General features: G+C 46.2%; 1 protein-coding gene across 5 annotated transcripts in view; it reads left to right on the forward strand.

Annotated features, from left to right (window-relative positions):
- Positions 1 to 16,992, forward strand: part of ankzf1 (ankyrin repeat and zinc finger peptidyl tRNA hydrolase 1) — a 71,862-nt gene that overhangs the window by 15,818 nt on the left and 39,052 nt on the right. For all 5 annotated transcript variants that reach the window (XM_087989439.1, XM_087989436.1, XM_087989440.1 and 2 more), the window contains exon 5: positions 15,029 to 15,150. In XM_087989439.1, the coding sequence (XP_087845565.1) occupies positions 15,029 to 15,150 (122 nt within the window). The remainder of the gene's footprint in view (positions 1 to 15,028; positions 15,151 to 16,992) is intronic.

The following is a 16,992-nucleotide window of genomic DNA, read 5'->3' on the forward strand; positions in this document are numbered from 1 at the left end:
TGTGAGGTAGTTCACTTCGGAAGAAGTTACAGGAATGCAGAGTGCTGGGCTAATGGTAAAATTCTTGACAGTGTAGATGAACACAGAGATCTCGGTGTCCTGGTACATAAATCCCTGATAGTTGCCACCCAGGTTGATAGGGTTGTTAAGGAGGCATATGGTGTTGGCGTTTATTGGCAGGGGTTTTGAGTTTAGGAGCCACAAGGTCATGTACAAGACACAGGTAAGGCCGCACCTGGAGTATTGCGTACAGTTCTGGTCACCGCATTATAGGAATGATGTGGAAGCTTTGGCCAAGGTTCAGAGGAGATTTACCAGGATGTTGCCTAGTATGGAAAGAAGGTCTTACGAGGAAAGGCTGAGGAAACTCGGGCTGTTTTCGTTGGAGACAAGAAGGTTGAGAGGTGACTTAATCGAGACATGTAGGATAATCAGACGGTTTGATAGGGTGGACAGAGAGCCTTTTTCCTCAGATGGTGAAGGCTAACACAAGCGGACACAGATTTAAATTGAGGGATGATAGATTTAAAACAGATATCAGGGGTAGTTTCTTTACTCCGAGCTTAGTATGGAATGACCTAGCTGCAACAGCGGTAGACTTGTCGACGTTAAGGGCATTTAAATAGGCATTAGACATACATATTGAGGGCCGAAGGGCCTGTATTGTGCTGTAATGTTCCATGTTCTAATCTTGTGTTTCGATGAGATCTCCCCTCATTCTTCTCAACTGCGGTGAACAGAGTCCCAGCCTGTTTAGCCTTAGCTCATAAGCCAATCCTTCCGTTCCAGGGATTATCCATGTGAATTAGGAGCAGGAGAGTTTCCCCTTGTGGGTCCATCTATGATGAGAGGTCATAATTTTGAGCTAAAACAGATGAGGAGGAATTGCTTCTCTCAAAGGGTCATGAATCTGTGAAATTCACTGCCCAGAGTGTGGTGGACTCCAGGACAATTAATACATTTGAGGAGATTGATTTTTAATTAGTAAAGTGTGAGGGGGAATGCGCAGGAAAATGGTTTTGAGGCCAAGATAAGATCAGCCATGATCATATTGAATGGCGGAGCAGGCTCAAAGTGCTGAATTGTCTACTCCTGCTCCTAGTCCTTATGTTCATATCAGTTCCTTGATACTGATCTGCCATTCAGTAAGAACATGGCTGCTCTGATTTTGGGTTAAGCAGGAATGTAGAGTAATCTTTCACCCCAACTGCTTGATCCCCCTCTACCTTAAAAATATTCAAGAACTCTGCTGCCACTGTCTTTTCAGAAAGAGAACTCTGAAGACTCAAAGATAAAACATTTTGACTCATGTGTCTTAAATGGATGACCTCTTAATTTTAAGCAATCACCATGGGAGCCATTACTGAGACACAGCTACAGGACGGTCTGAAACCAGGACTGAGTATACCTCTTTTTGAACATTCCTTAGGAAAATCCAAAAAAATGACAAAGATGGAGTTGGTGTAGTTATTAATGATGAAACCACCTCCATGCAAAGAGACAATGACATGGAAGGTACGTCGGCAATAGGGACATAACAGATAGAATAAAAATAGGAGAGGATTTAAACTTTTCGTGGAAGTTGTGTTCTGTCTCTTTGTTGCAGCTGTAAACTCAGTGTAAAAATGGAGGATTAAGTGCACATTGGGTATAGGCACGGTGATCATAGAGTCATACAGAACAGAAACTAGTCAAAGTCGACCATAATCTCAAAATAAACTCATCCCACCTGCCTGCACTTGGCCCATAATTCCTACAAACATTTCTTATTCAAGTATTTATTCAAATGCCTTTTAAATATTGTAACTGTACCTAAACCCACCACTTCCTCTGGAAGTTCATTCCACACATGAACCACTCTCTGTTTAAAGAAAATTGCCCCCATGTCCTTTTTTAAGATCTCTCTTCTCTCACCTTAGCATATGTCCCCTAGTCTTGAAATCCCCCATCCTAGGGAAAAAGACAACTTTCATTCACCTTATTTATACCCCTCAGGATTTTATAAACCTCGGTAAGGTCTCATCCTCCTGCACTCCAGCCTATCCAACCTCTTCTTATAACTCAAACCCTTCATTCCTGGCAACATCCTGGTAAATCTTTTCTGAATCCTCTCCAGCTAAATAGTATCTTTCCTATAACAGAGCGACCAGAACTGGACACTGTACGCTGGAAGAAGCCCCACCAACATCCTCAAAGAGCTGTCATGTGCCAATCAGAATAGTCTCTGGTGTTGCTTGACATGCAGCACCCATGACCTCACCACCTTCTCCCTCAGAGGCAAATCCCACTCCAGGGCCATGAACCACGGATCCAGTGTGGCCTAACCTGGAGTTCTGCCCTGTCCTGAACGGGATAAAAAGGACAATGCAACTCAGAAAAGGAATGAATTTCAAAAGTGTTCCAACATTTATTCAATACTAATCATATGATTGAGTTTAGCAGTTGAAAAGAGAAAGATGGAGAAAAATAAAAGAGAAAAATCTCATCTCTGAGGATTCTAGATTCAGATATGGCTGACTTCAGTGCAATGAGACAGAGATTGTGTAATTCTGTGAGGTGGTAAAATGAGGTGATCTGTGAAATGTGTTCAAACCGTATTTGTGAGCATCCAAGCGAAGAGCAGGGGTAGGCCATTTGGCCCCCTAGAACCTGCTATCCCATTCATAAAGATCTGATGATTGATTTTTTTTACCTCACATTAATATTTCTGCGTACCCCTGAAAACTCTTCCCTAACACAATCGATTTACCTCCGCCTTCTCAACATTCAAGGACCCCGCTTTCACCAGCTTTACAAGAAGTGTTTCAAAGATTCTTCACCCTCTGTAAGAAAACAAAATTGCCTAATTTATGTTATAAATTTGCAAACTCTGATTTTTCAGCAGTGACCGAGTTTAGAGAGGGCAGAAAGGTGGCAAATGGAGTTCAATGTAGGTAAGTGTGAGGTGATTCACTTTGATAAGAGTAACAAAAAGATGGGGTACTGGGCTAATGGTCGGATACTTGGTAGTGTGGATGAGCAGAGGGATCTTGGTGTCCATGTACACAGATCTCTGAAAGTGGCCACCCAGGTAAATAGTGCGGTGAAGAAGGCATATGGCGTACTGGCTTTTATTGGTAGAGGAATTGAGTTCCAGAGTCCTGAGGTCATGTTGCAGTTGTATAAGACTCTGGTGCGGCCGCATCTGGAGTATTGTGTGCAGTTTTGATCGCCATACTATAGGAAGGATGTGGAGGCACTGGAACAGGTGCAGAGGAGGTTTACCAGATGTTGCCTGTTATGGTAGGAAGATCGTATAAGGAAAGGCTGAGGCACTTGGGGCTGTTTTCATTGGAGAAAAGAAGGTTTAGGGGTGACTTGATAGAGGTGTACAAGATGATTAGGGGTTTAGATAGGGTTGAAATCTTTGAGGAGAAAGTGAGGTCTGCAGATGCTGGAGATCAGAGCTGAAAATGTGTTGCTGGAAAAGCGCAGCAGGTCAGACAGCATCCAGGGAACAGGAGAATCGACGTTTCGGGCATAAGCCCTTCTTCAGGAATGAGGAAAGTTTGTCCAGCAGGCTAAGATAAAAGGTAGGGAGGAGGGACTTGGGGGAGGGGCATCGGAAATGTGATAGGTGGAAAGAGGTCAAGGTGAGGGTGATAGGTCAGACTGGGGTGGGGGCGGAGAGGTCGGGAAGAAGATTGCAGGTTAGGAAGGCGGTGCTGAATTCGATGGATTAGACTGAGACAAGGTGGGGGGAGGGGAAATGAGGAAACTGGTGAAATCCGAGTTCATCCCTTGTGGTTGGAGGGTTCCTAGGCGGAAGATGAGGCGCTCTTCCTCCAACCGTCGTTTTGTTGTGGTCTGGCGATGGAGGAGTCCAAAGACCTGCATATCCTTGGTGGAGTGGGAGGGGGAATTGAAATGTTGAGCCACAGGGTGGTTGGGTTGGTTGGTCCGGGTGTCCCAGAGGTGTTCTCTGAAACGCTCCGCAAGTAGCCGGCCTGTCTCCCCAATATAGAGGAGGCCACATCGGGTGCAGAGGATGCAATAGATGATGTGTGTGGAGGTGCGGGTGAATCTGTGGCGGATATGGAAGTTTCCTTTGGGGCCTTGGAGGGAGGTGAGGGGGGAGGTGTGGACGCAAGTCTTGCACCTCCTGCGTTTGGTGGTGGGACCGTTTGGAGGTGGCGGAAATGACGGCGGATGATGCGCTGAACATGGAGATTGGTGGGGTGGTAGGTGAGGACCAGTGGGGTTCTGTCCTGGTGGCGGTTGGAGGGGCGGGGCTCAAGGGCGGAGGAGCGGGAAGTGGAAGAGATGCGGTGGAGGGCATCGTCGACCACGTTGGGGGGGAAATTGCGGTCCTTGAAGAAGGAGGCCATCTGGGTTGTGCGTTTTTGGAACTGGTCCTCCTGGGAGCAGATGCGGCGGAGTCGAAGGAATTGGGAGAATGGGATGGCGTTTTTACAGGGGGCAGGATGGGAGGAGGTGTAGTCCAGGTAGCTGTGGGAGTCGGTCGGTTTGTAGTAGATGTCCGTGTTGATTCGGTCGCCTGAGATAGAAATAGAAAGGTCAAGGAAGGGGAGGGAGGAATCTGAGACTGTCCAGGTGAATTTGAGGTCGGGGTGGAAGGTGTTGGTGAAGTGGATGAACTGTTCAACCTCCTCATGGGAGCACGAGGCGGCGCCGATACAGTCATCGATGTAGCGGAGGAAAAGGTGGGGGGTGGGGCCAGTGTAGTTGCGGAAGATGGATTGTTCCACATATCCTACGAAGAGGCAGGCATAGCTGGGGCCCATGCGGGTGCCCTTGGCCCCAAAGGAAACTTCCATATCCGCCACAGATTCACCTGCACCTCACACACATCATCTATTGCAACCCAACCACCCTGTGGCTCAACATTTCAATTCCCCCTCCCATTCCACCAAGGATATGCAGGTCTTTGGACTCCTCCATCGCCAGACCACAACAAAACGACGGTTGGAGGAAGAGCGCCTCATCTTCCGCCTAGGAACCCTCCAACCACAAGGGATGAACTCGGATTTCACCAGTTTCCTCATTTCCCCTCCCCCCACCTTGTCTCAGTCTAATCCATCGAATTCAGCACCGCCTTCCTAACCTGCAATCTTCTTCCTGACCTATCCGCCCCCACCCCAGTCTGACCTATCACCCTCACCTTGACCTCTTTCCACCTATCACATTTCCGACGCCCCTCCCCCAAGTCCCTCCTCCCTACCTTTTATCTTAGCCTGCTGGACAAACTTTCCTCATTCCTGAAGAAGGGCTTATGCCCGAAACATCGATTCTCCTGTTCCCTGGATGCTGCCTGACCTGCTGCGCTTTTCCAGCAACACATTTTCAGTTTAGATAGGGTTGACCATGAGAACTTTTTTCCACGTATGGAGTCAGCTATTACGAGGGGGCATAGCTTTAAATTAAGGGGTGGTAGGTATAGGACAGATGTTAGGGGTAGATTCTTTACTCAGCGAGTCGTGAGTTCATGGAATGCCCTGCCAGTAGCAGTGGTGGACTCTCCCTCTTTATGGGCATTTAAACAGGCATTGGATAGGCATATGGAGGATAGTGGGCTAGTGTAGGTTAGGTGGGCTTGGATCGGCGCAACATCGAGGGCCAAAGGGCCTGTACTGCGCTGTATTTTTTCTATGTTTCTAGATTGACTCACAAGAGTAAACACCCTCTCCACATCAAGGATTCATACAGCAAAGAAGACTCTCTTCCATCTATCAAGGCGTACTGCCAAGAATATGCTAAATCTACAGTCGTCCCACTTTCCATATCTAGGCCCATAGCCTTGGATATTATGACATTTCAGGTGCTCACCTAAGTACTTTTTGAAAGGTTTTGAGATCTACCTTCTCAAGACCCCACAGAATTTTATATTTTAATCAAGTCTCCTTTAACTTTTCTAATCTCCAATGGATACAAGCCCAGCTGTTCTAACCTCCCCTCATAAGACAATGGGTATTAGTCTGAATTGATGATGGGGTCTCACCAGTGTCATAGAGATGTGCAACATGGAAACAGACCCTTCGGTCTAACCTGTCCATGCCGACCCAATATCCCAACCCAATCCAGTCCCACCTGCCAGCACCCGGCCCATATCCCTCCAAACCCTTCCTATTCATATACCCATCCAAATGCCTCTTAAATGTTGCAATTGTACCAGCCTCCACCATATCCTCTGGCAGCTCATTCCATACACGTACCACCCTCTGCATGAAAAAATTGCCCCTTAGTCTCTTTTATATCTTTCCCGTCTCACCTAAAACCTATGCCCTCTAGTTCTGGACTCCCCGACCCCAGGGAAAAGACTTTGCCTATTTATCCTATCCATGCCCCTCATCATTTTGTAAACCTCTATAAGGTCACCCGTCAGCCTCCGACTCTCCAGGGAGAACAGCCCCAGCCTGTTTAGCCTCTCCCTATATCTCAAGTCCTCCAACCCTGGCAAAATCCTTGTAAATCTTTTCTGAACTCTTTCAGAATTCTGACCAGAATTGCATGCAACATTCCAACAGTGGCCTAACCAATGACTATCCTATTTACCTGCGACTCGACTTTCAAGGAGCTATGAACCTGCACTCCAAGGTCTCTTTGTTCAGCAACACTCCCTAGGACCTTACCATTAAGAGTATAAGTCCTGCTAAGATTTGCTTTCCCAAAATGCAGTGCCTTACCTTTATCTGAATTAAACTCCATCTGCCACTTCTCAGCCCTTTGGCCCATCTGGTCCAGATCCTGTTGTAATCTGAGGTAACCCACTTCGCTGTCCACTACACCTCCAATTTTGGTGTCATCTGCAAACTTACTAACTGTACCTCTTATGCTCGCATCCAAATCATTTAAATAAATGATGAAAAGTATTGGATCCAGCACGGATCCTTGTGGTACTCCACTGGTCACAGGCTTCCAGTCTGAAAAACAACCCTCCACCACCACCCTTGTACCTTTGAGCCAGTTCTGTATCCAGATGGCTAGCTGTCCCTATATTCCATTAGATCTAACCTTGCTAATCAGTCTCCCATGGGGAACCTTATCGAATGCCTTACTGAAGTCCATATAGATCACAGCAATCTGCCCTCATCAATCTTCTTTGTTACTTCTTCAAAAAACTCAATCAAGTTTGTGAGACATGATGTGTGCCATAAGACTATAAGGAATAAGACCAGAAGCAAGATGTTACGCACTTGAGCTTGCTCTGCCATTTAATAAAATCAGGCTGACATTTCTAACATCCACTTTCCTGCCTTTTTATTGGAACCCTGATTCCCCAGCTGATCAAGAATCTATTTATCTTAACTTTAAATATACACACGGACACTGCCCACACAGTTGTCCACAGGGACATGTAGATCCAAATATTCTCAAACATCTGACAGAAGAGATTTCTCCTCCTCTCAGTCTTAAATTAGCACCCAATTATTCTGAGACGATACCCTCTGGTCATAAAATCACTCCCAAGGGGAATTTTCCTCTCCGTCAAGCCCCTTAAGAATTCTCCTTGTTGTTGTGGTTCTGTTCGCCGAGCTGGAAGTTTTTGTTGCAAACGTTTCGTCCCCTGGCTAGGCGACATCATCAGTGCTTGGGAGCCTCCTGCGAAGCTCTTCTTTGATGTTTCCTCCGGTGTTCATAGTGGTCTGTCCCTGCCGCTTCCGGTTGTCAGTTTCAGCTGTCCGCAGTAGTGGTTGGTATATTGGGTCCAGGTCGATGTGTTTGTTGATGGAGTTTGTGGATGAATGCCATGCCTCTAGGAATTCCCTGGCTGTTCTCTGTCTGGCTTGCCCTATGATAGTAGTGTTGTCCCAGTCGAATTCATGTTGCAAAAAGAAGAGGAGGAACACCTGTATAAGGCATTCGCCAAAAACGGATACCCGCGCAACTTCATCAGCAGATGCCTAAGAGAAAGACCACGGAACGAGGACATACCACAACCAAAAGGACTAGCCACACTACCATACATCAGGAGCATCTCGGAACTGACAGCCAGACTACTGCGACCTCTAGGACTCATAACGGCACACAAACCAACAGCCACGCTCAGACAACAACTCGCCAGAACGAAGGACCCGATACCCAACATGAGCAAGACGAATGTAGTGTACAAAATACCATGCAAGGACTGCACTAAACACTATATAGGACAAACAGGAAGACAGCTAACAATCCGCATACATGAACATCAACTAGCCACGAAACGACACGACCAGCTATCCTTAGTAGCCACACACACAGACAACAAGCAACATGAATTCGACTGGGACAACACTACTATCATAGGGCAAGCCAGACAGAGAACAGCCAGGGAATTCCTAGAGGCATGGCATTCATCCACAAACTCCATCAACAAACACATCGACCTGGACCCAATATACCAACCACTACAGCGGACAGCTGAAACTGACAACCGGAAGTGGCAGGGACAGACCACTATGAACACCGGAGGAAACATCAAAGAAGCGCTTCGCAGGAGGCTCCCAAACACTGATGATGTCGCCTAGCCAGGGGACGAAACATATGCAACAAAAACTTCCAGCTCGGCGAACAGAACCACAACAACGAGCACCCGAGCTACAAATCTTCGCACAAACTTTGAATTCTCCTTGTTTCAGTGAGATCACCTCTGATTCTTCCAAACACCTGTGTGTAGAGTTCCAACCTGTTTAGCCTTTGCTCATAAGACAATCCCTCCAGAGTTGGGATCATTCTCATGAACCTTCTCTGAACTTACTCCATGAAATGATACCTTTCCTTAAGGGATCAAAACTGCTCACAGTATTCTCGATGTGGTTTCATCACTACCTTGTATAGCTGTAGTAAGGCTTTCCTACTCTTATGCTCCAATCCCCTTGAAGTAAGGACCAGTATTCCATTCGCTTTCCTGATTACCTGCAATATCTAGACCATAGAACATTACAGCGCAGTACAGGCCCTTCGGACCTTGATGCGCTAACCTGTGGAACCAATCTCAAGCCCACCAATCCTATACTATTCCATTACCATCCATATGCCTATCCAATGACCATTTAAATGCCCTTAATGTCAGCGAGTCTACTACTGTTCCATGCCCCTACTACTGAGTAAAGAAACTACCTCTGACATCTGTCCTATATCTATCATCCCTCTATTTAAAGCTGTGCACCCTCGTGCTAGCCATCAGCATCCGAGGAAAAATGCTCCCACTGTCCACCCTATCTAACCCTCTGATTATCATATATTCTCAATTAAGTTACATCTCAACCACCTTCTCTGTCATGAAAACAGCCTCAAGTCCTTCAGCCTTTCCTTATAAGACCTATGTGCTAGCTTTCTGTGTTTGATGCACAAGTATGCCCAAGTCCCTTTGTGTTGCAGCTGTCTGCTGTTTCACACCATTTAAATAATAGTTTGTTTGTTTTTCCTTCCAAAATGAACAACTTCATATTTTCCCACATTATACCTCATATAGTCCTTGTGCCCTGTATGACTAAAGCATAATCTCCTTATTTTTGTATTCACTTTCCTTCACAATAAATCATTACGTTTTATTACCTTTCCAATTACTTGCTGTACCTGCAATCTAACCTTTTATGGTTAATGCACGTGATAACCCAGAATTCTCTGCATCTCAGAGCTCTGTAATCTATCACCATTTAGATAATATTGTATAATAATTCTGGCAGCAAATCATTGGAAAAGCAGCGACAGGATCAGACTGTGTCACAGTGGATTTACAATTTCAGATTTCAGATTACAGATTACATTACAGTGTGGAAACAGGCCGCTCGGCCCAACAAGTCCACACCGACCCGCTGAAGCGCAACCCACCCATACCCCTACATTTACCCCTTACCTAACACTACGGGGACAATGTAGCATGGCCAATTCACCTGACCTGCACATCTTTGGACAGTGGGAGGAAACCGGAGCACCCGGAGGAAACCCACGCAGACACAGGGAGAATGTGCAAACTCCACATAGTCAGTCGCCTGAGGCGGGAAATGAACCCGGGTCTCTGGCGCTGTGAGGCAGCAGTGCTAACCACTGTGCCACCGTGCTGCCCTGCTTGACAAATTTACTAAAGTTTTTCAAGGGGATGAGGTGAACCAGTGGATGCAGTTTACTTGGATTTTCATAAAGCATTTGGTAAGTTCCCTCATAAGAGCTAATGCATTTTAAATGAATGTGCAAGGGATTAGGGTTCATGTCCTAACGTAGGTTAAAAACAGCTGACAGACAGGAACCAAAAGAGTCAACGAGTCGTTTTCCCAGTGACAGGCGGGGTCAGCTGTTCACGATCTTGATTTTTTTCTAATCATTTTTGGGATGTATGCATCAGTAGCTGGGCCTGCATTTATTGCCTGTCCCTAGTTGCCCCTTGAGAAAGTGGGGCTGAGCTGTCGTCTTGAACCGCTGCAGTCCATGTGCTCTAGGTAGATCCACTTAAGGAGGGAATTCTAGGATTTTGATTCAGTGACACTGAATGGGCAGTGGTAATAATCATATTGATATCTTATTCATATGATTTAGATATTAATGATTTAGATGAGGGTACTAAATGTAATATCTCCAGATTTGCAGACGGCACAAAGCTGGGTCGGATGGTGAGCTGTGAGGAGGATGCAGGGATGCTCCAGTGTGATTTGGACAGGCTGAGTGAGTGGGGAAATACATGGCAGGCACAGTATAATACAAATAAATGTGTAGATATCCGCATTGGAATCAAAACCAGGAAGGCGGATTATGATCTGAATGGCGATAAATTGGGAAAGGGGGAGGTGCAATGTGACCTGGGTATCCTTGTGCACCAGGCGTGGATGGTAAGCATTGCAGGTGCAGGACGAGATGTAAAAGGCAATCTGTATGTTGGTTATCACAGTGACAGGATTTGAGCAGGAGTAGAGATGTCTTGCTGCAATTATCCAGAGTCTTGGTGAGACCACATCTGGGGTATCAAGTATTGTTTTGGTCTCCTTACCTGATGAATGATGTTCTGACTGTGCATGTTTACTATGCTGATTCCTGGGATGGTGGGGGTGACATCAGTGAGGACAATATTCACTGGAGTTTAGGAAAATATGGGGAGATCTCATAGTAACCTGAAAAATTGTAACAGGACTAGACAGGGAAAACGGAGAAAGGATGTTCCCAATGACTAGAGATTCTACAGTCAGAGGTCACAGTTTAAGAATATCATGGAATCCCTACAGTATGGAAGCAGGCCATTCGATCCATTGAGTCCATACCAATTCTCCGAAGAGCATTCCACCCAGAACCCCATTCCTGTAATCCCACATTTTCCATGGCTATCCCACCCAGCCTGCACATCCCTCGACACGAGGGGGTAAGCCAATCCACCTAACCTGCACATCTGTGGATTGTGGGAGGAAACCGGAGCACCCGGAGGAAACCCACGCAGACATGGGGAGGGTGTGCAAACTCCACACAGTCCACACAGACACTCATCCAAGGCTGGAATTGAACCCAAGTCCCTGCGCTGTGAACAGGGGAGTGAGTTGGATGATCAGCCACGGTCATATTGAATGGTGGAGCAGGCTCAAAGGGCTGAATGGCTTGTCCATGCTGTTGTTTTCTATGTTTCAGGGTTTAAATGTTTCAAAACAAATGGGAGGAGACGTAAAAGAGGTGGGGGTGGCATTGCTAATCAGGGATAGTATCACAGCTGCAGAAAGGTAGGTCGTTGAGGAGCGTTCGTCGACAGAGTCAGTATGATGGAGGTCAGAAAAAGGAAAGGAGCAGTCACTTTATTGGGAGTTTTCTATAGGCCCCCCAGTAGCAATAGAGACACAGAGGAGCAGATTGGGAGGCAGATTTTGAAAAGATGCAGAAGTAACAGGGTTGTTGTCATAGGTGATTTTAACTTCCTTAATATTGATTGGAAACTCCTTAGTTCAAATAGTTTGGATGGAGCAGGTTTTGTTGATTATGTCCAGGAAGGATTCCTGACTCATGTCGATGGGCCAACTAGAGGGGAGGCCATATTGGATTTGATGCTCGGCAACGAACCAGGCCAGGAGTCATATCTGTCAGTGGGAGAGCATTTCAATGATAGTGATCATAACTCCCTGACCTTTACTATACTCATGGAGAGGGATAGGAGCAGACAGTATGGGAAAGTATTTAATTGGGGGAAGGGGAATTACAATGCTATTAGGCAGGAACAGATGTGCCTAAATTGGGAACAGATATTCTCAGGGAAATGCATGACAGAAATGTAGAGGTTGTTTAGGGAGCACTTGGTGTGAGTGCTGGACAGGTTTGTCCCACTGAGACAAGGAAGGGTGAAGGAACCTTGGGTGACAAGGGATGTGGGACATCTAGTCAAGAGGAAGAAGGAAACTTACTTAAGGTTGAGGAGGCAAGGATTAGACAGGGCTCTAGAGGGTTACAAGGTAGCCAGGAAGGAACTAAAGAATAGACTTAGGAGAGCTAGAAGGGGGCATGAAAAAGCTTTAGTGGGTAGAATTAAGGAAAACCACAACACATTCTACACTTATGTGGGGAACAAGAGGATGGGCAGAGTGAGGGTAGGCCAGTCAGGGATAATGGAGGGAACTTGTGCCTGGAGTCAGAGGAGGTAGGGGAGGTCCTTAATGAATACTTAGCTTCAGTATTCACTAATCAGAGGGACCTTGATGTTTCTGAGGACAGTGTGAAACAGACTGATATACTGGAACAACCTGATGTTAGGAAGGAGGATGTGCTGAAAAGTTTGAGAACATAGGATAGATAAATCCCCTGGACCAGATGGGATATACCCAAGGTTACTGTGGGACGTGAGGAAAGAGATTACTGTGGCTTTGGCATCCTCAACGTCCACTGAAGAGGTGTCAGATGATTGGAGGGTGATGAATGTTATTGCCTTATTCAAGAAGGGGAATAGGGATAATCCTGGGAATTACAAACAAGTCAGTCTTACGTATTGGCAAATTATTGGAGAGGTTTCTGAGAGACAGGATTTATGATTACTTGGAAAATCATAGTTTGATTAGAGATAGTTAGTGTGGCTTCGCGAGGGGCAGGTCATGCTCATAAACCTTATTGAATTCTTTGAGGATGTGACAAAACACGTTGATGAAGGTAGAGCAGTGGATGTGGTGTATATGGATTTTAGCAAGGTGTTTGATAAGGTTCCCCATGGTAGGCTCATTCAGAAAGTAAGGAGGCATGGGATACAGGGAAATCTGTCTGTCAGCATACAGAATTGGCTGGCCCATAGAAGTCAGAGGGTGGTAGTAGATGGAAAGTATTCAGCCTGGAGCTCGGTGACCAGTGATGTTCTGCAGGGATCTGTTCCAGGACCTCTGCTCTTTGTGATTTTTATAAATGACTTATATGAGGAAGTCGAAGGGTGGGTTAGTAAGTTTGCTGATGACATGAAAGTTGGTGGAGTGGTGGATAGTGTGGAGAGCTGTTGTAGTTTGCAATGGGACACTTGACAGGATGCAGAACTGGGCTGAGAAGTGGCAGATGAAGTTCAACCTGGAAAAGTGTGAAGTGATTCACTTTGGAAGGTCAAATTTGAATGCTGAATACTGGATTAAAGGCAGGATTCTTGGAGGAACAGAGGGACCGTGTCCACAAATCCCTCAAATTTGCTACCCAAGTTGATGTTAAGAAGGCGTATGGTGTGTTAGTTTTCATTAGCAGGGGGATTGTATTTAAGAGCAGCAAGGTTATGCTGCAGCTCTGTAGAGCCCTAGTTAGACCACACTTGGAATATTGTGTTCAATTCAGCTTGCCTCATTATAGGAAATGTGGAAGCTTTAGAGAGGATGCAGAGGAGATTTACCAGGATGCTGCTTGGACTGGAGGGCATGTCTTATGAAGAGAGGTTGAGGGAGCTTGGGCTTTTCTCATTGGAGTGAGTTTAAATTAGATTAGGTTACTTACAGTGTGAAAACAGGCCCTTCGGCCCAACAAGTACACACCGCCCCGCCGAAGCGCAACCCACCCATACCCCTACATTTACCCCTTACCTAACACTACGGGCAATTTAGCATGGCCAATTCACCTGACCTGCACATCTTTGGACTGTGGGAGGAAACCGGAGCACCCGGAGGAAACCCATGCAGACACTGGGAGAGCGTGCAAACTCCACACAGTCAGTCGCCTGAGGTGGGAATTGAACCCGGGTCTCTGGCGCTGTGAGGCAGCAGTGCTCACCAATGTGCCACCGTGCCGCCCACGAGTGAAGAAGGATGAGAGGTGACTTGATAGAGGTGTACAAGATGAAGAGGGGCATAGATAGAGTAGATAGCCAGAGACTTTTTCTCAGGGTAGAAGTGGCTATCAAGCGGGGGCGTAATTTTAAGGTGATTGGAGGAAGGTTACGGGGAGATGTCAGAGACAGCTTCTTTACACAGAGAGTGGTGAGTGCTTGGAATGCACTGCCAGCAGTGGTAGTAGAGTCTGATACAGTAGGGACTCTTGGATAGGCACGTGGAAGATAGTACAATGAAGGGTTTGTAGGTTACTCTCATCTTAGAGTAGGATAAAAGACCAGTACAACATCGAGGGCCGAAGGGCCTGTACTATGCTGTACTGTTCTATGTTCTTGCAAAAATGGATAATTTCACATTTCCCCACATTTTGTTGTGTTTGTCAATTTTTTCCCACTCAGTATCTTTTTAGTACTGGCTAATGTCCTCTTCACAAATTACTTGCCTGCCTGTACACCTATTCAGTTTGACGTAACCCTGTTTCCATCCTGTGGGGTTCTCTTGCCCATACTGTTGAATCCGCTTTATTTCATTCCTCTCCGAGTCACCAGGTTCCGAGCTCATGTCACACGTCAGGCTTGAGCACGAATACTGCTGTGCTGAGCAAGTAGGAGGTGCCGATGGAAACAGCTCATTGCTGTGTACCTGCTGTTGAATGGGTTCCGAAATGGTCTGAACTGGATACGTATCCTTGCTTTTAGTCAAGCTGCACCCATTCAGGATATGTCGATATACAGGGTATGTGCACACTGCGGGTTGTTCTGAGTTGCTGTGTTATAGTGACTGTCCCTTTGCCTCCATAGGTCCTTGGGAAGCCTGAGAACAAGGACAGCCTCCTGTCGTCACTGCTTAGCCTCAACCCTCAAACTGTCTGGGTCATTCTGATGACAGGCGGCGGACATTTCGCTGGAGCTGTATTTCGAGGGTAAGTATAGAACTGCACGACCACCTACTGGCCTATACACTGGGAAAGCTCAGCCAGAACATTGCTAATGCGCGCAGCCTGTGTTAAGAAGCAAGAACAGTGCACCCAGAAACAGGCTGTTCGGCCGATCAAGACTGTGCCAATGTATGACACCTTTCTAAACTGTTGGGCAGCTCTGGGGCTAATAGTTTGTAAAGGACCAGAATCCCAGCTTCTGCTTTGCACAGTAGAAATCCTGAGAAGTGTTGCAGCATTTCTGTGATTCCACCGACACCATCGGATATAGTATAGCCTGTGGCAATATGTGCTAGGCAGTATTCCCACAGGAAGGGGTCTTCATTTCATAGAATCAATGACAACCTATTCAACTATTACAGAAATGCAGTGGTAAGAGACAGATGACGGGATAGATGTAGCACAGGAACCGACCGTTCAGATATTGTGCTGAACATGGCGCCAAATTAAATGAATCCATTCTGCCTACCCTTGGTTCAAATCCCTCTATTCCTTGTATATCCATGTGCTTATTTGAAAGCCTCTTAAATGCCCCGAAAGTCTCTGAAATGCCCCTTAAAACCCCCAAAAAACTAGAAATCTGTAATAGCTCAAGTAGCATCCCTGGAGAGAATAGTTATCCAATGTCCTTTTAAAAACTTCATGATTGAAACAGCCTCCATCCAACTGCCAGCCAGCATGGGGATCCTAACCATTCAGTGCATGAGAAATGCTTCTCCTCTTGCTTCTCTTACCAAATCCCTTCAGCCTTTGTTCTCTGGTTTATGGCATTTCCACTATGGCAATAGTATCTCTCTATCCACTCTGTCTACGGCCCTCGGAATTTTAGTCACCTTGATCAAATCCCTGGATCAAGCCTATCTTTCCCAAGGAGAACAGTCCCAAAGCCTCCAATCACTGAAATTCCTGTTACCTGGAGTCTTTCTTGTAAATTATCTCTACACTCTCTCTAATGACTAACATATCTTCCCTAAAATGTGAAGCACAGAACTGGCCGCAGTATACTTTGGCTGAGGATGAACTAATTATCATAGATTCTCTACAGTACGGAAGCAGGCCATTCAGCCCATCAAGTCCACACTGATCCTCCGAAGAGCATCCCACCTCATGGTCTTATGGCCACCTCCCCTCCCTGTAATCTTGCATCTCCTGTAGCCAATTCACTTAGCCTGCCACTACCAGTAATTTAGCATGGCCAATCCACCCTTTGGATTGTGGCAGGAAACCAGAGCATCCGGAGGAAACCTACACAGACACTGGGTGAATGTGCAAAGTCCACACAGACAGTCTCCTGAGGGCAGAATTGAACCTGGGTTCCCAGTGATGTGAGGCAGCAGTGCTAACCGCTCGGCCACTGTGCCACCCCATTATGTGCAGCCTCCTTGCTTTTGTACTCATCCCTGGATTGGTAACCCTCCAACATCTTGTATCCTTATCACCAAGTTCTCGATCTGCCCATACAGACCCAGCCGTCGCAGTTCCTGCGTGCCCTTCAGAATTATACCTTTCATTTTAGATTGTTCTTCTTTAGTTTTGTTCACAAAATGTTTTCATTCGCACTTGTCTGCGATAATTTTCATTTGCCATCCTATCCATGATATTTTGAAGTTTGTCAAGAAACTCCTTGCAGTTCACAATACCTTTGAGATCACTTTCATTCCTAAATGTTAGAATTGTTCTCTGCACATCCAAATCCAGGTCAGCAAATAGGAGATTGAGAGATGTTCGTTCTTGAACATAGGAAGGGTTATGAGCCGAGCTGTGGATTAGCCATGACATTTCTGGTTCAGGGAGTAAGCTTGGGCCCCAATATGGCGCATCTTCTTC

Source organism: Chiloscyllium plagiosum, unplaced genomic scaffold (genome assembly GCF_037043375.1).
Source record: "Chiloscyllium plagiosum isolate Xiang-an unplaced genomic scaffold, Cpla_swu_hap1 HiC_scaffold_7, whole genome shotgun sequence".
NCBI lineage: Eukaryota > Metazoa > Chordata > Chondrichthyes > Orectolobiformes > Hemiscylliidae > Chiloscyllium > Chiloscyllium plagiosum.